Source organism: Hemitrygon akajei, chromosome 9 (genome assembly GCF_048418815.1).
Source record: "Hemitrygon akajei chromosome 9, sHemAka1.3, whole genome shotgun sequence".
In the NCBI taxonomy this organism is placed as follows: Eukaryota; Metazoa; Chordata; class Chondrichthyes; order Myliobatiformes; family Dasyatidae; genus Hemitrygon; species Hemitrygon akajei.
Window position 1 is genome coordinate 150,748,186 of NC_133132.1, and position 22,653 is coordinate 150,770,838.

The 22,653-nt window shown below is 43.1% G+C and overlaps 1 protein-coding gene across 1 annotated transcript in view; it reads right to left on the bottom strand.

Moving 5' to 3' along the window:
* Window positions 1-22,653, bottom strand: part of LOC140733648 (ectonucleotide pyrophosphatase/phosphodiesterase family member 3-like) — a 114,429-nt gene that overhangs the window by 11,556 nt on the left and 80,220 nt on the right. Inside the window, exons 17-19 of the mRNA XM_073057262.1 lie at window positions 16,366-16,544; window positions 16,223-16,274; window positions 11,865-12,019 (exon numbers count right to left, since the gene is read on the bottom strand). Coding sequence (XP_072913363.1) covers window positions 11,865-12,019; window positions 16,223-16,274; window positions 16,366-16,544 — 386 coding nt within the window. The remainder of the gene's footprint in view (window positions 1-11,864; window positions 12,020-16,222; window positions 16,275-16,365; window positions 16,545-22,653) is intronic.

Consider the following 22,653-nt stretch of genomic DNA (forward strand, 5'->3'; position numbering starts at 1 on the left):
ATGACATGAAAAAAAGTCTGTACATGAGAACGATGCTCAAACAACGAGTGCTGGAGAGAGAACTTCCGGGCTTTCCCGATCCGCGGTTGGTTGAATCCGCGAATGTGGAACGTGTGGATAAGGAGGGCTGACTGTAATGCAAAGTAGATGTCCTCCATTCCAACGTCAGTTTCAACCTGTCGTCATCTATAGAAAATATGTTTCAGCACCAGCCAGGCGAATCCACTCGCAGACTAAAATTGGAAATTGAAACAAAAAAAAGTCCTAATTTGTACTTCAATTTTTATTTGTGCAGAGAACAAAGTAAAGATTGGGGTATATTATGATTTCAGGTTTCAGCAAAAGCTCTGACCTGCACTTCATGACTGTAACAGGTCGCTTGATTTATTGCTTTTCCCTCTCCCCTCTATAATTATTTGAATCAGAAGTGTCCGTAAACTCTTGAGCAATTCTAATCACTCCCCCACTGATGACCCTGTGCCCTATCCGATCACAAAATAATTAGTTCTCACTTTCCCTGGTTCTGCAAAAACATCCACTGCATCATTTCTTCCCCCTCGCACTGAAGCTACCTACCCTGCCAAGAGTTTCCAATGCTTTCTGTTTGTGGTTAATATATCGGGTGGAGCAGGGGAGAAATCTTTTGCTGGCTGCCACCTTGGAGTATGATTTGTTTCCCACCCCACCCCACAGTATGCCCTCAGCTAGTCATCTACTGAAGTCCTGCTCAAAGACTAGGCATACAGCAAAATCACCTAGACACATTGGTAGTCAAAAAGCCCCATCACCGTCTCACCAGCTGAGTAAGATGCCGTTTGAACGGAATCATTGTTGGCATTCAGAAATATTCAAATGTATGAGCCTATTTTTTAATCTCTTTACCTCTGTCTTTCTCAGACATATCTGCCTCATATATAATAGAGTCATAGAACACTACAGCCCTTCGCCCATCTAGTCTGTCAAACTGTAATTCTGCCCAGTCCCATCAATTTGCACCCAGACTGTATCCCTTCCATCTATGCACTAACCTAAATTTCTCTTCATGTTGAAATTGAACGAGTATTTATGCTGGCAGCTCGTTCCACACTCTCATCACCCTCTGAGAGAAGTAGTTTCCCCTCATGTTCTCCTTAAACATTTCACCTTTCACCCTTAACCCATGACCTTTAGTAATTGTAGTCCCATTCAACCTCAGTGGAAAAAGCATGCTTGCATTTACCTTATCTAGATCCCTCATGATTTTTGTATACCTCTATCAAATCACTCCTCATTCGCCTACGATCCCTATAAAGCCCGAACCCATTCAACCTTTCCCTATACATCAGCTCCTCAAGTCCCAGCAACATCCTTGCAAATTTCCTCTGTATTCTTTCAGACTTATTGATATAGATAAGTCTGGTTACCTGTCTTTTAGATAGGTGACCAGAATTGTACACAATGCTCTAAATTAAGCCTCACCATTTGCAGAAAAAAAGGTCTTTACACGAGAATATTTAAGTTTTATATATTTATTGAGCTGACAGCACTTTCTTGGATTATGCTAAGCTGTTCGGAAACACAGAAGACCTCCAGCATAATACAGACCCTTTAGCCCACAAAGCTATGCCGAACATGTCCCTACCTTAGAAATTACCCAGGGGTACCCACAGCCCTCTATTCTGCTAAGCTCCATGCACCTATCAAGGAGTCTCTTAAAAGACCCTATTGTATCCACCTCCACCACCGTCGCCGGCAGCCCATTCCACGCACTCACCACTCTCTGCGTAAAAAACTTACCCCTGACATCTCCTCTGCACCTACTTCCTTAAAACCGTGCCCTCTCGTGCTAGCCACTTCAGCCCTGACTATCCACACAATCAATTCCTCTCATCGTCTCATACACCTTTATCAAATCACCTCTCATCCCTCCATCGCTCCAAGCAGAAAAGGCTGAGGTGTTTACAACTACTCAAGGTTTTCACATTTGGTCCCATGGTCATAGCTTCAGCACACCCTTCAGATTTATACTCAAATGCTCTTTCACTCAGGTGTGGAAGGATTCTCAGGTGTGGCAACACGTTTACTGATGTGTGACAGAGAAGATGTGTCTTGCTCCACAGGCCCAGGAAGACAACTGGCCACAGTGTTTGTGGGGAACCAGGCCGGCTCTACACAGGGGTTGCTCTAGTCGATGCAAGTCACAGAAATCGACTTTAATTTTTCTCGCCACTTTCCTACAGAATCTGGTGAAATCATAAATGTCACCATAACTCTGTCCTGCTTCATCAGTAGGTGATGAAAATGTGTTGTGCGATTAGTCACTGCAACTGCAGTTCACCAGAAGATTCCAACAGACAACTTCTCCATACTTTATTTAATTAACACTTGAGCCCCTCACTCCTGGGGGATAGCTGCTGACAGGAGATTGCCAGAGTCCTATGCCCTGGCCTAGACCTCCGGCCCGTCCCCAGGTGTAGCCCGTTGACGATCCTTCCTCTCCCAGGGATGAGGTCTTTGGAGCTTCCGTTGGTATTTCTGTGGTACTGGGGTTTTAACAGGGTGGGTTGCTAGCCCCATGCCCAACTCTCTTCATTTCACAGCTAGGCTTGGGACCGCCCATGGCGGAGTTTTGCGCCGAATACCAATCTGGTACTTGGCTTGAAACTACACTGTAGGGAAACTGTTTACACTAGACAATGACTGTAGGTGAGACAAGTTAATTTTAATGCAATAAAACGGCAAAAAGATCTTTCTGATAGCTGCATTGTTATCAGTCAAATAAAGAAGCAAAATTTTCAGTTTATTTGTCTCAGGATGGGTTTAGAACAGGGTTTCTCAACCGGGGTTCCGTGAGAGATTGCTAGGGGTTCTGCAAGAGATCATGATAAAAATATAAACATCGTTTTTTTTTTAAACTTAGTGCAACGCGCAATGCTAGCGTTCGCTGTGCTGGGCAGTGACTGAGCAGCCCCGCTAACAATCTCATTAGTGATCTCTCAGCTCGGTATGGCAGTGCACAGTAAGACCGAGTCCATTCTCAGGTTTTGACACAAGGTAGTGGAGGCCGTTGATAATTAGTGAGCACTGTATTGCACGGAGGGGAGGGCAGTGGGCTGATGAGGAGCATGAAGTGCATTTTCTGAGCATTGAACAGACTCGCCCAACTTTGGCTACGATGTCAGCCTCTCCATCCCAAATTATCTCCCCCAATTTCCCTTACACACCGCCGACTAAATATTGGGAGCGAAGAAACTACCAGCGTAGTAGAAAATTGGAGGGAAATTTTCATTCTAAAGACAGTCCAGTGTGATGATTTTTGAAGAGGAGTTGTGAGATGGAAGAGGAGAATTCTAGGCCGAGGCCTATGAACAATTCTGATAAGGTTATTGATGAAGAATTACAATCATTTGAGTCATTTCACTGCATTAGTGCAACAATGGACACAGAATAGTCCATCTTTTTTTTTAAAAAAAACACAAGTATAAAAGTTGATTTACACAACAAATACACTCATATAAGCATAGTACACTGACTCCTCCAGGCCACAGAATGGACAGGTGGACACGGTGTCAATATCTGTTGTACAGTACTGCCCTATGCAACACTTTCCACCCCAGGGGTCTCCAGTGTGCAGGAGAAAGATCTCTGCGTAAAGAGATTTCCACTGGGGACCTCCTCCGCTGCCAGATGGTAAAACAGGTTGCCAAAGCGAGTCTGGTCGGCAGACAAAGGCGAGGAAGCGAAAGGTGCGCACAAGCAGCCCGTACAAGAGATGTTTTGGAGCGTCACAGAAGGGCACGGTGGGCATCACCGCTAGACTGTTCATGTTGTGTGAGACGGTCTCCACGTGGTATCCTGCGGCCCGGGTCCAACGAGCAATTCCTACCCATCAGGTGGTGCTGCAGCTGGAACCTCATCACTTCCCCGAGCCTCCTCGACACCCAGCATGATAGGATGGGAACCAGCTGAACTGCCGTCCCCCATCGGTGGAGCACCGTCTGGATGAGACTAGACCCCATACCATCAACAGCTCTCGGTAAACGCAAGGCAGCTCCCTCAAACTGGCGTGGCCGATGCTCTCTGTTGGAAGCCACGTGCCCTCCTGCAGGCAGTGCTCCCAGCGGAGAAAGTGCGTTGCCAGCACATGACACCTTGGGGGGGTGGTCACTGCACAGGTATCTCTGCAGGACCCTGAGGCGGGGAACCACAAGCTGGGTGTGCACACGCACCAATGACTGACCACCCTCCACTCATTGGGCTACAGCAGAGACCCAATGCCTCCTGTTGCCCCAGAGGTCCCCCAGCCCCCTTCTGGATCCTGGAGAGACAAAAGTAGTGGGCAGGACTGGAGAAATCAGCTGGTGCCATATCATTACAATGAAGGCTACTTATCAATGGGTTTACATGGACTGGTGATCCGGGTTGTCCTATTCCACGATGCCTAGTCTGTGGCAAACAATTTAAATGCAGCAATGGCTCCATCAGAATCGAAAAGACACTTAACGACAAATTACTGTCATATGACATGTAAAAGTGCTGGTTATTTTAAACAGCTATTGGAATCCCAAAACAAACAGATTAAAGCTTTTGAAAATAAAGTCACAGTCAGTAAAAGGACTCGGGAAGCAAGTTATTTAGTAGCTTCAAGACCGGTTCACTCAAGAATGTTTAAGAAACTGTGTAAAAACCTGGACGAGCAGCACACCAATCCTGCTACACACAGAAATCCGGTGGCTTAGCAGAGGAAGACTTCTCAACAAGGTGTCCGAGCTGAAAGGTGAATCGCTGGAGTACTTTCAAGAAAATAGCTTTTGCTAAATGCTTTGAAGATGAAGAATGGCTGCAGAAACTAGCCTACCTAACAGACATTTTTCATCATATGAACCAGCTGAACAAGTCTCTGCAAGGCCCTTGGAGAAAATGACTTCAAGTGACAAGATCCTTGGATTTAAAAAGTAAACTGAATCTTTGGAAAAATCATGCTGCAAAAGGAAATCTTAATATTTTCCACTGTTGCTTGGACTTGAGCGAGAGGAAGGGTATCAGAAAGTCTCAAGTCTTATTGAAGACAACCTGGAAGAACTGCAGAACAAAACTGAAACTGTATTTTCCTCCCTTTCAACACAAGTACATGACAGGGTAAAGGACCCTTTCTCTGAATCTTCTGCTCAGCCTGAGAACTTGACTTTGAGAGAAGGGGATGAACTTTGTGAGCTGCACTCTGATCGAGCACTCAAGATGAGACTTACTGACCTGCCCCTGGACAAGTTCTGGATTTCTGTGAAAGAAGAGTATCCTACCATTCATAGGAAAGCAATGAACATTTTGCTGCAGTTTTCAATTTCTTACATGTGTGAGCAAGCTTCTTGTTCTTTAACATCAAGCCAGACACTTTTTACCCGGGGCAGAAATGGCTAATACAAGGGGGTATAATTAAGAAAGTGGATGTGCTAGACATGTGGAGCTTTTGGAAAGGATCAAGTTGGATAAGTCACCGGGACCGGATGAGATGTACCCCAGGCTACTGTGGGAAGCGATGGAGAAGATTGCTGAGCCTCTGGGAATCATCTTTGCATCATCAATAGGGACGGGAGAGGTTCTGGAGGATTGGCGTGGCTTTGTCAAAGACAGGTCATACTTTACGAGCCTGATTGAATTTCTTTCCAGAATTGGCCTGCCCACTGAAGGCAAATAGTGGTTGTAGATGGGTTATATTCTGCATGGAGGCCAGTGACCAGTGGTGTGCCTCAGGGATGGGACCCCTTCTCTTCGTGATTTTTACAAATGACTTGGATGAGGAAGTGGAGGGATGGGTTAGTAAATTTGCTGATGACACAAAGGTTGGCGGTGTTGTGAATAGTGTGGAGGGCTGTCAGAGGTTACAGCAGTACATCAATAGGATACAAAAATAGGTTGAGTGAACTTGGCCTTTTCCCCTTGGAGCGACAGAGGATGAGAGGTGACCTGATAGAGGTGTATAAAATGCTGAGAGGCATTGATCGTGTGGATAGTCAGAGACTTTTTCCCAGGGCTGAAATGGCTAACACGAGGGAGCACAGTTTTAAGGTGCTTGGAAGCAGGTACAGAGGGGATGTCAGGGGTAAGTTTTTTTTTTAAATGCAGAGAATGGTGAGTGCATAGAATGGGTTGTCAGTGGCGGCAGTGGAGGTGGAAACTATAGGGTCTTTTAAGATAGGGTCTTCTGCATTTGTACAGAGCCCTGGTAAGACCACACCTGGAGTATTGTGTTCAGTTTTGGTCTCCAAATTTGAGGAAGGACATTCTTGCTATTGAGGGAGTGCAGCGTAGGTTCACAAGGTTGATTCCTGGGATGGCGGGACTGTCATATGTTGAAAGATTGGAGTGACTGGGCTTGTATACACTGGAATTTAGAAGGATGAGAGGGGATCTGATTCAAACATATAAGATTATTAAGGGATTGGACACGCTAGAGGTAGGAAACATGTTCCCAATGTTAGGAGTCCAGAACCAGAGGCCACAGTTTAAGAACAAGGGGTAGGCCATTTAGAACAGAGTTGAGGAAAAACTTTTTCACCCAGAGAGTTGCGGATCTATGGAATACTCTGCCTCAGAAGGCAGTGGAGGCCAATTCTCTGGATGCTTTCAAGAAAGAGTTAGATAGAGCTCTTAAAGATAGCGGAGTCAAGGGATATGGGGAGACGGCAGGAACGGGGTACTGATTGTGGATGATCAGCCATGATCACATTGAATGGCGGTGCTGGCTCGAAGGGCAGAATGGCCTACTCCTGTACCTATTGTCTATAAGATACTCCTGGATAGGTACATGGAGCTTAGTAAAATAGAAGGCTATGGGGAACTCCAGGTAATTTCTAAAGTAAATAAATGTTTGGCACAGCATTGTGGGCTGAAGGGCCTGTATTGTGCTGTAGGTTTTCTATGTTTCTAAGAGTAAGAATAGGTATCGTCTCATTTCAGTTGAATGTGAAATCTGTGTTTGCTTATCTCAAGTTCAACCCAAATTTCAGAAATATGTTATGCTTGCCTTTATGAGTTTTTTAAAATTCATGAAAGGGAAAGAAAGAGTAATTTCAAGAAAGGTAAGCCAAACTTAACTGTTTTTTTTCCAAGAAAGGTTGGTTAAAAATTCATTCTCTACTCAAAAGAGCGTTGACAATTATTTTATATCTACAACTTACTGATCTCACTAATGTACCATGAGCTGTAGATACAACAGGGCAAGAAAGTTGAGAAAGGCTGGTTTAGAGAAAAGACTTCTATGGGTTTCTGATACCCAGTTGGCTAGTGGCTATATAGACAGGAACTGTTCATCTGAGATTCAGTGTGTTGGGCTCTTCAGCTTCAATTCTAGAATAAGTAGGTCACAGTTTAAGACGGAGAAGAGGCATCTCAGTCTTTTGGGCCCTCTTCTTGGAGGCAGAAACTTTAAATACTTTTAAGGCAGATACAAACAGATACTTTAGGGGTTGTAAAGTTGCAAGGGATACAACAAGTGTATGGGACATTGGAAAAAAAGTTGAATTTCCCCATGGGGATGAATAAAGTATCTATCTATCTATCTATCTAATTATGTTGCAAGGAAATCAGCTGCGATCTTATTAAATGACAAAGCAGACTTGAGTGGGCTACACAGGGTACAACTACTCCTCATTTTCATGTGCAGACAAGAACAAAAAGGACACAGACTAATTTGGTAGATGAATGTATATTTGAAATTAGTGCTAGTCTGCTTAGAATAAAGATTTTGTATATTACCTTTCTCAGAAAAGCTATATCAATATTTTGGCAATCAAATGAAATCTGGTGTTGTGAATTTCTACTATTGTCTATCACATTAAGCATAAGTTTCCATGTGCATTGCTTTGACAAAAGAAGCTCCTCTAATTTCAATAAGAAAGAAACCACAGATCACTTTCAGAATTTGTAGAAACTGGAAGTTATCATCCTCTATTCGATGGCACTGCCAACAACCTCTTGTATTCCCAAAAGCCTCTGCGTACATCTTCAGTCAAACCAATCTCTTTCTGTTTCCAAATTATTCCTGGAGGTAACCCAAACTGCCTGTAGTACTTGGCACTTAATTATCGTTATCAGACTTCTTATTACTAGTTCAGACCAAAATTTTTGCAATTAATCTGGAAATTGGCCATTAACTGAGAACAAAAAAAAAAGCTTCAGTGTTTTCTTATTAAGTTTTTTTTTTAATATTTCCACAGACAGCATGATCCAAATGAACACATTATAAAATATATAGAAACAATGAAAACAGCAGAGGCTCATCCTGGTTTTGTATGCAGATACACTGCTGTGTATACTGTAAAGTTAATCTAATCAGCAGGCACATCCAGGTCATATTCTTTCTTCCTAGATGGTAAGCAGTCTCAGGTTTTGCTTCTTTGTGTTGAACAATAATAGCACAAATTAAAAATGCCTTGCCTGAAGTATCATCATCATAGGCATTTTAGAAGAGATTTCAAGAACAAATTTATATCAGCTGCAGGGTATTTTTGATCCGATTAAAATATATCAACTAGGCCAGATGTAACACTCAACATTAATGCTGATCCTAAAACTGCTCAGCCATCCATGCAGACTGAATGTCCGAGCACAAACTAAATAACTGATAAAGCAGTTTCAAATCAACAAGAAAGCTACTTCAGTAAACGTCAGTAAACAGGGGGCCACCAAACTACTTCAAATTTAAGGATAGACCACTGTTCTGGAATTTCCAGACAGAGCTTTCTGCCTATATTCACCACAGTGTCCAATATTCATTATTGTGCAGCCCATTCCCCTCAATGTACCCTCTCTGGATGAAGAGGCCGGACCAGCTGATGAAGGCAATCCAAGAATCTAAGTGCTGAGCAGCAAAAACTAATTAAAACCAGATGAGTAATGTGGTTTGGTCATACAAGCGCCTAGAAATCTTTGGCAACGGACAAAACCACTTTGCTGGCTTTGCCAGGTTTTATTCACTGTTTCTGATATCAGAAGCATGGAAATCATCGGCAAACGGACGTGGGAGCACAGAGGAACATCTGGAAATCTCCAGGAAGACCTTCATTGCTGCTGTTGCTGTGAGGTCTGGGTCTCTGCTGGGAAGAACAGGCCCCCAGTCCTCGGGGTCGCGTTGCCAATGGCCGTTGGCAGGGCCGTCTTAATACGCTCGGCAGAGGATGGTGCTTGGAGAAGCTGTGCCGGAGGGGATGGTCGGAGGCTCGGAGGTTCGACGGACTCGGAGTCCGCTGCGGTCAGGTCGCTTTCAGTGTGTGCTGCGTCTGCGAGGCTGAGTTGGGCGGCGCCATGGAAGTCCATAGCGGGGGTATTCCCTTCTGCCGCCAGTGTGGAATGAAGAGTCAATCAGGGACCCTGAGGACTTGTGGAAACTGTGCGGTGGTTTCTTTCGAACTTATAGCCTTTCAACATCTTTGGACTATTTTTACTGTGCCCATGGTCTGTTTTTTTTAATCAATTATGCTATTGTTTGCACTGTTGTAACTATATGTTGTAACTATGTGGTTTTGTGCAGGTCTTGTAGCTTTAGTTTTTGGTCTTGTTTGTCTGGTGGGATTGGAGCTCCTTTCCAGGGAATGCGCTAAGATGGTAGCGTGATATTAATACGCAGCAGCCTCTCCGGACTCTGGATTGGGGATTGCCAAATGTTATGTGGATTTTCTGATGTAGTCTGTTTTGTCATGTGTTTTTGTGATATCATTCTGGAGGAACGTTGTCTCATTTTTTAACTGCATTGCATTTGTGGTTTTTAAATGACAATAAACTGAATCTGAATGTGATATGTTGTGAAATTCGTTGTCTTTGCAGCAGCAGTACAATGCAAAACATAACAATAGAAAAAAACTGAGTTACAGTAGGTACATATATTAAATAGTTAAGTTAAATAAATAATGCAAAAATTAAAATTAAAATGTAATGAGGTAGTGTTCATGGGTTCAATGCCCATTCAGAAATTGGCTGAATGTGTGTCTCCAGGCTTTCTGCTGGTAGCAATGACCTGGGTGATGGGGGTCCTTAATAATGGACCCCATCTTTTTGAGACATCACTCCTTGAAGATGTCCTGGATGCCCATGATGGAGCTGGTTAAGTTTACAACTCTCTGCAGTTTACTTTGATCCTGCGCAGTAGCCCTCCCCCCACCCCCCCCCCCCCCACCATACCAGACAGTGATGCAACCAGTTAGAATGCTCTCCATGGTATATTTACGAACTCAATATTATGAAATGTTTGAGTTTATTTAAATAAAAACACTACGTATGAGCTGAAAATGCTAGGCCATCCACAAGTATACCCGATTTTTCCGTTCCCTTCTCACCCCACCATGCCATAAATTTTATCCAAGAGAATGGGCAATCAGAATGGCACCTGGTCTTTGGAGTTATGCGTACATTCTCCAACATAAACTCACATCCAGTGGAGGCAGGTTTCATGGAATGGGAAAGACGGCAATCTGCCACTCCACTGCTAGGTGAAGTCCAGTGGCAGGGCAAAGATGGGAAATCATCCAGCCAGCTTGGCTAGCAAGTTCAGAATTTCCATCACTGCACAGGCAAGGGAGAAGCGGGGAACAGTCCCAACTGATTTTGCCTCTGCCGTTCCTTTGGGTTCATCAGATGCATAGAGAGAGGGAGCTTACTACGTGGGCAACAACTTGCACTCCGTATTGTCCTGTCCAAGCTTGCAAATCTAGACAGCTAGGACGCAATATTCACGTTCGGCTCTGATTGACGGAGGCCCTCACACATTATACACCCTCAGTGGCCACTTTATTGGGTTCTGTTGTGTACCTGCTCGTTAGCGTAAATGGCTAATCAGTCAATCATGTGACAGCAACTCAGCGCATAAAAGTACAGAAACATTGTCAAGAGATTCAGTTGTTATTCAGATCAAGCATCAGAATGGGGAAGAACTGACTTTGATCGTGAAATGATTGTTGGTGCTAGAGAAGGTGGTATGATTATCTCGGAAACCTCTGACTTCCCGGGATTTTCATGGGAGATGCCCAATAAAATGGCCACTGAGTGTATGTTCATGGTCTTCTGCTGCTGTAGCCAATTCACTTCAAGGTTCGACGTGTGTGTTCAGACGTTCTCGTCCACACACCATGGTTGTAATGTTCAGTTCTTTAGGTTACTCTCGTTAAAGTTCACAGAGAATAGTGCAAAATACTAAGTAAAAGAAAAACCTCCAATGAGCAACAGTTCTGTGGGCGAAAACGCCTTGTTAATGAGAGAGGTCAGAGGAGAATGGCCAGACTGGTTCAAACTAAAAGGAAGGCGACAATAACTTAAATAGCTAAACATTACAACCATGGTGTGTAGAAGAACAGCTCTGAACGAAGACGTTGAACCTTGAAGTGGACTGCCTGCAGCAGCAGAAGACACACAGGGCCATTTTATTAGGTACCTCCCATACCTAATAAAGTGGCCACAGAGTGTATAAGAACAATGCTTTTGGGTGGGAGTGTAATCCCTATATTTAGAGGGAAAGGATTGGGAAAAATTCTCTCAACATGCCACACAACTTCAGAAGATGACTGGAAGACATAATTGAATAAATAGCTTTGAAATCCATTTCTCCAAGCTTTCTCTCAATAAATCACAGAAAACTACAAGAATTTCCCTTAACAGTTTCTAACAGTGAGTAATTTCTGAACAATGACATGAACTAAGCTGAAATAGTTTAGATATAGTAAAGATTCCAGGATATTTATGGCAATAAATAGAATAATACTAACAATTTGAAATAAATTCAACAAAAAAAAGAACAAATGTGTTACATTGGAGAATTGTTGAAAGAGGAATGAGGGCTGGTAACAGCAATACATTAGAAAAACACCTATCAAAAGGATTACGTATAGGTCACTTACAGTTCTGAGGACAGTGTATGCATTCCACATCGGCATTTTAATGTCATGGCGGTATCCACTTACATACGAGTGTTGATGCAGGAGACACCATTTACAGTTTTCCTGCACCACTCTTGGTCGTCCATAGGGCAAATGCTTTGAATTTGTAGCCTGAACTACAAAATACAATGTAAAGATTAGCAACATTTCTTTCACATAATATACAGATAATCTCTAGAAGCTGCAAAGTAATTGCAAACCAGAAACTCTATATATTTTTTTATTAAACAAGACCTGCCACACCATCCAGATAAATAAGACTGCATTAGAATAAGTAAAATCGCCTTCACATTTATTTTCACTAGTTAATACATGGAACAGCATGAAATTTGCAACAATTACCTCTCTGAACCAATGTTCCCTCTATGGTGTGCACATGCACATATCTTTTGCTACCAGTACACAAAGAAATTAAAACAGCACACAAAAGATTGCCACTCTCTACGTTGCTGGCATTAGAACGTTAAGAAATAGGAGCAGGGGTAGGCCATATGGCTCGCTGAGCATGCCTTGCCATTCAATAAGATCATGGCTGATCCACCATGATCTCATCTGCCTTTTCCCCTTAACTCTGAGGAATGCCATACCGGATCTAGTATTAGGTAATGGACCGGGTCAGGTCACAGATCTGTCAGTGGGTGAGCATCTGGGGGACAGTGATCACCGTTCCCTGGCCTTTAGCATTATCATGGAAAAGGACAGAATCAGAGAGGACAGGAATATTTTTAATTGGGGAAGGGCAAATTATGAGGCTATAAGGCTAGACCTTGCGGGTGTGAATTGGGATGATGCTTTTGCAGGGAAATGTGCTATGGACATGTGGTCGATGTTTAGGGATCTCTTGCAGGATGTTAGGGATAAATTTGTCCCGGTGAGGAAGATAAAGAATGGTAGGGTGAAGGAACCATGGGTGACAAGTGAGGTGGAAAATCTAGTCAGGTGGAAGAAGGCAGCATACATGAGGTTTAGGAAGCAAGGATCAGATGGGTCTATTGAGGAATATAGGGTAGAAAGGAAGGAGCATAAGAAGGGGCTGAGGAGAGCAAGAAGAGGGCATGAGAAGGCCTTGGCAAGTAGGGTAAAGGAAAACCCCAAGGCATTCTTCAATTATGTGAAGAACAAAAGGATGACAGGAGTGAAGGTAGGACTGATTAGAGATAAAGGTGGGAAGACGTGCCTGGAGGCTGTGGAAATAAGCGAGGTCCTCAATGAATACTTCTCTATGGTATTCACCAATGAGAGGGTACTTGATGATGGTGAGGACAATATGAGTGAGGTTGAAGTTCTGGAGCATGTTGATATTAAGGGGAGGTGGTGTTGGAGTTGTTAAAATACATTAGGACGGATAAGTCCCCGGGGCCTGACGGAATATTCCCCAGGCTGCTCCACGAGGCGAGGGAAGAGATTGCTGAGACTCTGGCTAGGATCTTTATGTCCTCGTTGGCCACGGGAATGGTACCGGAGGATTGGCGGGAGGAGAATTTTGTCCCCTTGTTCAAAAAAGGTAGTAGTGATAGTCCGGGTAATTATAAACCAGTGAGCCTTATGTCTGTGGTGGGAAAGCTGTAAGAAAAGATTCTCAGAGATAGGATCTATGCACATTTAGAAAATCATGGTCTGATAGGGGACAGTCAGCATGGCTTTGTGAAGGGCAGATTGTGTCTAACAAGCCTGTTAGAGTTTTTTGAGGAGGTGACCAGGCATTTAGATGAGGGTAGTGCAGTGGCTGTAATCTACATGGAATTTAGTAAGGCATTTGATAAGGTTCATCACTGTAGGCTTATTCAGAAAGTCAGAAGGCATGGGATCCAGGGAAGTTTGGCCAGGTGGATTCGGAATTGGCTTGCCTGGTTGTGGTGGAGGGAGTACATTTGGACTGGAGGGTTGTGACTAGTGGTGTCCCACAAGGATCGTTTCTGGGACCCCTACTTTTCGTGATTTTTATTAACAACCTGGATATGGGGGTAGAAGGGAGGGTTGGCAAGTTTGCAGACGACACAAAGGTTGGTGGTGTTGTAGATAGTGTTGAGGATAGTCAAAGATTGCAGTGAGACATTGATAGGACGCAGGAGTGGGCTGAGAAGTGGCAGATGGAGTTCAACCCAGAGAAGTGTGAGGTGGTACACTTTGGAAGGACTAACTCCAAGGCAGAATACAAAGTAACTGGCAGGATACTTGGCAGTGTGGAGGAGCAGAGAGATCGGGGGGTACATGTCCACACATCCCTGAAAGTTGCCTCACAGGTAAATAGGGTAGTTAAGGATGCTTATGGGGTGTTAGCTTTCATAAGTCGAGGGATAGAGTTTAAGAGTCACGAGGTAATGATGCAGCTCTATACAACTCTGGTTAGGCCACACTTGGAGTACTGTGTCCAGTTCTGGTTGCCTCACTATAGGAAGGATGTGGAAACATTGGAAAGGGTACAGAGGAGATTTACCAGGATGCTGCCTGGTTTAGAGAGTATGCATTATGATCAGAGATTAAGGGAGCTAGGGCTTTACTCTTTGGAGAGAAGGAGGATGAGAGGAGACATGATAGAGGTGTACAAGATATTAAGAGGAATAGACAGAGTGGACAGCCAGCGCCTCTTCCCCAGGGCACCACTGCTCAGTACAAGAGGACATGGTTTTAAGGTAAGAGGTGGAAAGTTCAAGGGGGATATTAGAGGAAGGTTTTTTACTCAGAGTGGTTGGTGCGTAAAATGCACTGCCTGAGTCAGTGGTGGAGGTAGACACACTAGTGAAATTTAAGAAACTGATAGACATGTAAATGGAGGAATTTTAGGTGGGGGGATATATGGGAGGCAGGGTTTAAGGGTCGGCACAACATTGTGGACCGAAGGGCCTGTAATGTGCTGTACTATTCTATGTTCTATTAACTCTTAATTCCCCTACTGTACAAAAACCTATCCAATCTGGTCTTAAATACATTTACTGACATGCTTCATTGACATGCTAAGTATATTTCATGGTCATACACAATCACATTTCCTTCTCCGGTTTCTGATGCGGTCGGTGTTGACAATGTGCAGCTTGCGATGATTTGTCTGCATGTTTTAGAACTGGTCTATTTATACCGTATTTATTGAAGAAATTATTCAGTGCGCACATGTTGTCATTGGGCAAGAAATAGCACAGCACAAGATTTTTGTGCACACTGGTCATCACAAATTAGGGGGAGCATTGCTCTGAACTGTTCCAAAAACTTTTGCAAAAGATTCTTGTGATACCCATTTTTTATACTCATATTGTCGATTGGAATTCTTTTTTCCAGGATGTTAATACAACGATAATTATTAGTTGAATTGTAATCAAACCACTTATTTGAGTTACCAAAAAATCAACAGGGCTGAATGTACATTAATTATTATCTGGAAGAAAAAAGAAAATCAAGTGATAAAGGTTATTGCCTGCAATGGTAATGATAAACCTTTCCTTTCAATGCACCTCAGAAAAACTATCACTGGGTGGAGGATCTATCCTGGGTCCAACATATTTATGCAATCGCAAAGAAGGAATGCCCATGGCTGTACTCTGTTAGGAGCTTTAAGATTTGGTATGTCATCAAACCCTTACAAACTTCTGTAGTGTGTGGTGGACACCATTCTGACTGGTACAGTCACTCCTACACACAGGGTCAGAAGAGGCTTCAGAAGGTTGAAGCCTCAGTCAGCTCCGCCACTGACACAGCACTCCTTACCGTTCAGGATGCTTTCAAGAGGCAGTGCCTCAAGAAGTCAGCATCCATTACTGAGGACAACCACTTGGCCACACCCTCTTCTCATTACTACCACTGGGGAGGAGTTACAGGAGCCCAAGGACCCATACTCAATACTTTTGGAGCAGCTTCTTCCCCTCTGTCATCATATGTCTGAACTGTCCATAATCACAACCTTGTTAGAGGCCAAGTCATTGGGTATATTTAAGGCAGAGGTTGATAGTTTCTTATTTAGTCGGGGCACGATGGGATAGGGAGAAAGGCAGGTGATTGGGTCTGAAAGGGAACCGGATCAGCTATGATCAAATAGCAGACTTGGTGAACCAAATAGCCTACTTGTGCACCTATATCTTATCGTTATTCCCCCTTTTTTGCACTGTTTAGTTTGACTACAAATTTCACAGTGATAACGCACCCGATTCTGACAAGGCACATCAGACTGTTCCTAAAACAGGTAGCTATATTTTATTCACAGACCTCAAGAGAATAAACATCAAATGGTTTCTACAAAAGGCAACCTTCCGGCTTCCCCCAGATACCACAGAATGCACAGAATTTTCCCAAGCCTGATGCACAGTTACATTTTCTTTGTGATTTCCTACCTTCATTGGAGGAGAGACGCAATTCGTCACAAGCATTTCCTGGCAACGATTCCTATGAAAAAATAAATTTAAGTAATAAGTTGGTCTCTAGTCATGTGAGATTAAGAAAGAGATTTGCAATATTAAAAAATGCTTTTAATTACCAGAGAACTGCATGAACATTTCACTTGTGGATTTGCAGTCGGTATTAAACCAGATGATAAGCACTGAGACTCTGAAGATGCTTCCTTTAAGTGGGTCGGGATATACAGAGGTTTCTTTAAAAGATGATTTAAACTTCCGTGAGTTCCATTGTTGGGTGCAGGAGTGATGTTCAACAAATCTGTTAGGAAGAATAATTGAAAAAGGGGGGAGGAAAAACCTTCTGTTTTCCTAGGAATAAGTTTGTAAACAATAGGAAGGCAGATTTTCTTCCCTGATTGAATACAAATGGGTTCTTGCAATAATCCATTTGTTTCATAGTCACATGAAAAATTACAATCCTGAGCAACCATATACTTGATCTGTAATAGTTATGCCAGAGAGTCTACAGAACTAGAACAGTAACGGAACCTCTGCGCAACCATACGTAAAAGTGAGAATCTGCAGATGCTGGAAATCCAGAGTAACACACATGAAATCCCGGAAGAGCTCAGCAGGTCAGGCAGCATCAATGGAAAGGAATGAGTCTTGGCCTGAAACACTGATTATTTATTCCCCTTCACAGATGCTACCTGACCTGCTGAGCTCCTCCAGCATTTTATGCAAATATACACCCAAGACAATAAATGCTTAAACCAGCTCCTTCATTGCCAGCCTCATAGACAACTCAGCGCATCTTACTCTCATCAAAAATCTCCAATATTTTGGACTCCTGTCGTATATTCATGGTGTTTCCACTCACTTGCACACTCCTAACCCATTCCAAGCCTAATGTCTGTATCTTTGTATGTGCCATCATGTATTCTAGTCACGTCATCACACATTTCTCTTACAGAACACTATGCTGCATAAGTGAAGGCAACAGGAAAAAGCAGAACTAGCACATGCTTAGCGCAATAAGCTCATTAAACTTGTACGAATTTCCCTGCAGAGAGGTCGTTCTGAGGCAGTGACATTTAAGACATAAAATTCTTCAATGACAATGTTAAAGTCTGTCCCGAGCCTTATAGGCTTATCAGGCCTGTGCTTATGCTGGTTTCCATGGCGTGAAGCGACTGAGAGTACGAGAGTACGACTAACCCCCAGCCCCCAATAGGACGCCAGTCTATCGTGAGGTTAACCCCCAGCATTTTGCCGGTACCCATTTTCAGCTGGGTGGACTGGAGCAGTGTGTGGTTAAGCTGTCTCGGCTCAGGCTTGAACTCACGACCTTCAGATTGCTAGCCCAACGTCTTAACCACTTGGCCACTTCACTGACAATTACCTGCAGCTTTCTCCTTTTAGATGTCCTAAGATATAAGCGGTGCAGGCAGTGGTGGCAAAGTCACTCTGTCACTCCTATGCACATTTGTGGGCACGTATTAAAGGTCAGAGACAAGATGTGGTCACTGGAAAATATACTGCAGGCTGAATGTTTAACGAACATTTGCCTTTAGTCCCACTGATATGCATAGTGCCCTACTTCTCTACACTACGTTGCGAATGAAATCTAAGCCTGCTTTGTCTAGTTTCATCCAGAGCAGTGGTTCCCAATCTGGGGTTCATGGACCCCTAAGGGTCCATGGCATAAAAAAGGTGGGAACCTCTGATCTCGAGCAATGGAGATATTAAAGAGTGCAGATACTGAATCTGCCTGATCTGCTAACTCCTCCAGTATTTTCTATGTTGCTTCATCTTGTACCAGCTGTAATCTTGAACCTTTTTAAAATAATATTCTAACATTAACAACTAATGTTACCTATGAACCTGCAGGAAGTTTTCATCAGCCAGACTGCAGATAGAGAGGAAAAGCAAAGTGGATACAAACATCCATTTTTCAGTGCTTGAGAAAATTTAGAGAGTGTGGGCATATTTGGGAGATTTGGAAGCCGAGAGCAAGTGGTACTTATTTTTTTTGTTTACAATGATGTACATGGAATACAGTATACATGTGCTTGAGGTACGTGGAATTCAGTTGGAATTCATCGAGGATTTGCAAATCTATTGACAGAATAGGGATGGGGCAAAAATCAGTACTTACACTTATTGTAGAAGCTGAATAATTGTTTCCATGTAACTTCTGTGAATACAATATCCATTATGCACATAAAGGGGGTTAATAAGGGATATTATAAGACCATAAGATATAGAAGCAGAATTAGGTCATTTGGCCCAACGAGTTTGCTCCGCCATTTCATCACGGCTGATCCATTTCCTCGCATCCCAATCTCCTGCCTTCTCCCATGTATCCCTTCATGCCCTGACCAATCAAGAACTTACAACCTCTACTTTAAATATACGCAGTGACTTGGTCTCCACAGCCGCCTGTGGCACAAATTCCACAGATTCGGTACTCTCTGGCTCAAAGATTCCTCATCTCCATTCTAAAAGAACAACCCTCTATTCTGAGGCTGTGTCCTGTGGTCTTAGACTCCCCCACCATTGGAAACATCCTCTCCACATGCACTCTATTGAGGCTTTTCAACAGTCAATAGGTTTTCTAGGAGGTAACCCCTCATTCTTCTGAATGCTAGTGAGTAGAGATCAGAGCCATCAAATGCACCTGATACAAGCCATTCAACCCCAGAATCATTTTCGTGAACTTGCTTTGAACCCCTTCCAATGTCAGCACATCATTTCTTAGATAAGGAGCCCAAAACTGCTCTCAATAAGTGAGGCCTCACCAGTGCTTTATGTAGTCTCAACATTACATGCTTGCTTTTATATTCTGTTCCTCTCAAAATGAATATTAACATCACATTTGCCTTCCTTACCACCAACTCAACCTACAAATTAACCTTTAGGGAATCCTGCAGAAGCACTCCCAAGTCCATCTGTGCCTCAGTGTTTGGTATTTTCTCTCCATTTAGAAAATAGTCAACCCTTTCATCTCTTCTACTTATGAGAGATATAGTTAGGGTAAATGCACACAGGCTTTTTGCATTAAGGTTGGGTGAGACTAGAACTAGAGGTCGTAGGTTAAGGGTGAAAGGTGAAATATTTAGGGGAACATAAGGGAAACGCCTTCACTCAGAGGATGGTGAGAGTGTGAAATGAGCCGTCAGTGCAACTGGTTGATGCGGGTTTGATTTCGATATTTAAGAAAAATTCGGACAGGTACATGGAGGCCTATGGGACCAGGCAGATGATGGTTTAACATGGACTAGATAGGCTAAAGGGTCTGTTTTCATGCTCTAGTGTTCTGTGACTCTGAATCCTTGGTGAGTTGATAGGCTTAAGGGCTTCTTTGTCTGTTTCTAAAACAGATTTCCCATAAATGAATTTAATAGTTAATCAAATTTTCTGTTGATTAAATTGAAATTTCTGTGAATTCTCTAGCTTTATGTTTGAAAATTCTAGCCTTTGACATAACACACACTTTGATATATATGTTACTAAATGGTTGGGAATTATTTAGAAGAGGTCAGATGATTGTAATTGAAAGACTAATTAGGAGAATGGGCAAAGAAGTGGCAGATGAAATAGTGTCGGAAAGTGTATGGTCTTGCACTTTGGTAGAGGGAATAAAGGCTAAACGGACAGAAAATTCAGAAATCTAGAGGTGCAAAGGAAGTTGGGAATTCTCACGAAGGATTCCTTGAAGATGAACTTACAGGTTGAATCCGTAGTAAGGAAGGCAAATGCAATTTTAGCATTCATTTTGGGAGGATTTTGGTACAAAATCAAAGATGTAATGCTGAGCTGTTTATCAGGCAGATGACGTACCTCTTGGATCATCCACGGCTTTTGGTTTGGGAATGTACAATAAGGCTTTGTAGGCGCACACTCATCCTTACAGGGTCTAATGAAATCAGTAACAACTACAGCACACTCATCCTTACAGGGTCTAATGAAATCAGTAACAACTACAGCACACTCATCCAGGTTCGAAGATGAATCCCTGAATACAGTCCACTTCACCAATTCAAAGCAGTCCTGTAGGTGCTCCTGTGCTTCCCTTGTCCATACCTTCTTCTTGGTCCTCAGTCTTCAGTCTCTGCCTATACTCAGGGAGAAGTAGTACAGTCAGGTGATCAGACTTCCAGAAATGAGGGCGTGGAATAGCACGGTAGGCATTCTTGATGGTGGTGTAACAATGGTCCAGTGTGTTGTTTCCTCTGGTATTGCAAGTGATCTGTTGATGGTAGTTGCTTGGTGATTTTTTTAGACTGGTCTTGTTAAAATCTCCCAAAACAATGGTGAAGGCATTAGGGTGTGCTGTTTTGTGCATGTTGATCCCATTACTCAGATCATCCAAAGTCTGCTTGACATTGGCCTGAGGTGGAATGTAAACTGTTACCAAAATGACCCCAGAGAACTTCCCTGGTAGGTAAAAAGGATGGCACTTTACTGCCAGATATTCCAGGCCTGGCGAGCAGAATTGGGGCAGCACTGATATTTTTTTTGCACCAAGAAGAGTTGATCATGAGGCATACTCCATCTCTGCTTTTGAGAGACTCTATAGATCTATCCTGATGGTGTATAGTAAATCTGTCAATCTGGATTTCTGCATCCGGTACAGGAGGGGTTAACCAGGATTCCATGAAACAAAGGCCACATGTGGTCCTAATGTCCCTCTGATTCAGCACCCTAGCTCCAGAATCACCAGATTTTATTCACCAGAGACTGCACGGTTGCCAGCAAGATAGTTGGTATTGGGAGTTTAAAACACACTTGTATCCCTGATCTACAGCCACACTTCCTCCTTGGAATCCTAGGTGGACACTTCCGTCCACAATCATTGTTGGTTCCGGCTGTTTTAAGCAGTGACAGTTCATTTAAACGCATTAAGACCGCTTTGTTGACTGTACTGATCTTGGAAACAGTTGTGCTTTTTAGCTGTAACAGGCTGACATGGGAATATTTAATCGTATCCACTGAGAGTACTGCTGCTACTCGAGTCACCCCTAGGTGCCCCAGAAGTGAATATATGATAAATCAGCCATGATGGAATGGCAGAGTAGACACAATGGGCTGAACAACCTCCTATATCTTATGGTCTAGTAAGCCCCACTCTCACTAGACAACAATGCTGATGGATGCAAGTTTGGTAGCTCCCCAGCCTTATTGCTGCCAAACAGCTCCACCATCTATATTCAGCCAGTTCATGGTCAGGCCATCGTGTGGATTTACTGCCTGATGCCACTCACCTGGAGATTAATGCCTGCTCCTGACATTTAGCTTTTGCCCTTCTCCTTCATCAATCCCAGCAAAACTTATCAGTGAGTGTAAATACCATATAACATATAACAATTACAGCACGGCAACAGGCCATCTCGGCCCTTCTAGTCCGTGCCGACGCTTACTCTCACCTAGTCTCACCGACCTACACTCAGCCCATAACCCTCCATTCCTTTCCTGTCCATATACCTATCCAATTTTACTTTAAATGACAATACCGAACCTGCCTCTACCACTTCTACTGGAAGCTCGTTCCACACAGCTACCACTCTCTGAGTAAAGAAGTTCCCCCTCGTGTTACCCTTAAACTTTTGCCCCCCAACTCTCAAATCATGTCCTCTTGTTTGAATCTCCCCTACTCTCAATGGAAAAAGCCTATCCACGTCAACTCAATCTATCCCCCTCATTATTTTAAATACCTCAATCAAGTCCCCCCTCAACCTTCTACGCTCCAAAGAATAAAGACATAACTTGTTCAACCTTTCCCTGTAACTTACCATATCTTTCCATCCTGTCAAGGTTGCTGGGAAATTTTACACTGTTCTTTCACTTTATTTTGTCCTTCAGAGCAATTCCCCCCTCCTTTTCCTTACCTTCATAAGTTATTGTGTGTTATGTGTAATACTGTGTGCTACACCCTGGCCTGGAGAAACGTCATCTCGTTGCTATATACAAACGTACATTATATATGCTACGTACATGTACGTAGTTGGGTGAAAGTAAGCTTCATTTGACTTGACTCATTCCTTCCCCTCAGGCACATGCGCACACACACGCACACATTTCCTGCATACTTGCAGGTTCTTTGCATCTGAAGCGATACAGAGTGAAGCTTATATCTGGATCAAGGAAAACTGGAAAAACTGAATTTAAACTTAGGTCATTTAGGAATAACCTGGTATGAACTACAAAGGTTTCAGCAAATGGATCCTTTGACAATTTATACCCTTATAATAATTTTGGCAGGTAACAAAAGTGGCTCTGCACAGATTTGGACAGTTGAAAGAAAAAAGTTGATAGAATCAAAAGAGGCTTTGAACACAACTTTAAGTTTGCTAACACAAGTGTAAAATAAGTTTATGCACTTGCGTTTGTGCCCACAATGAAATTTCTGCTCCCATATTAACATT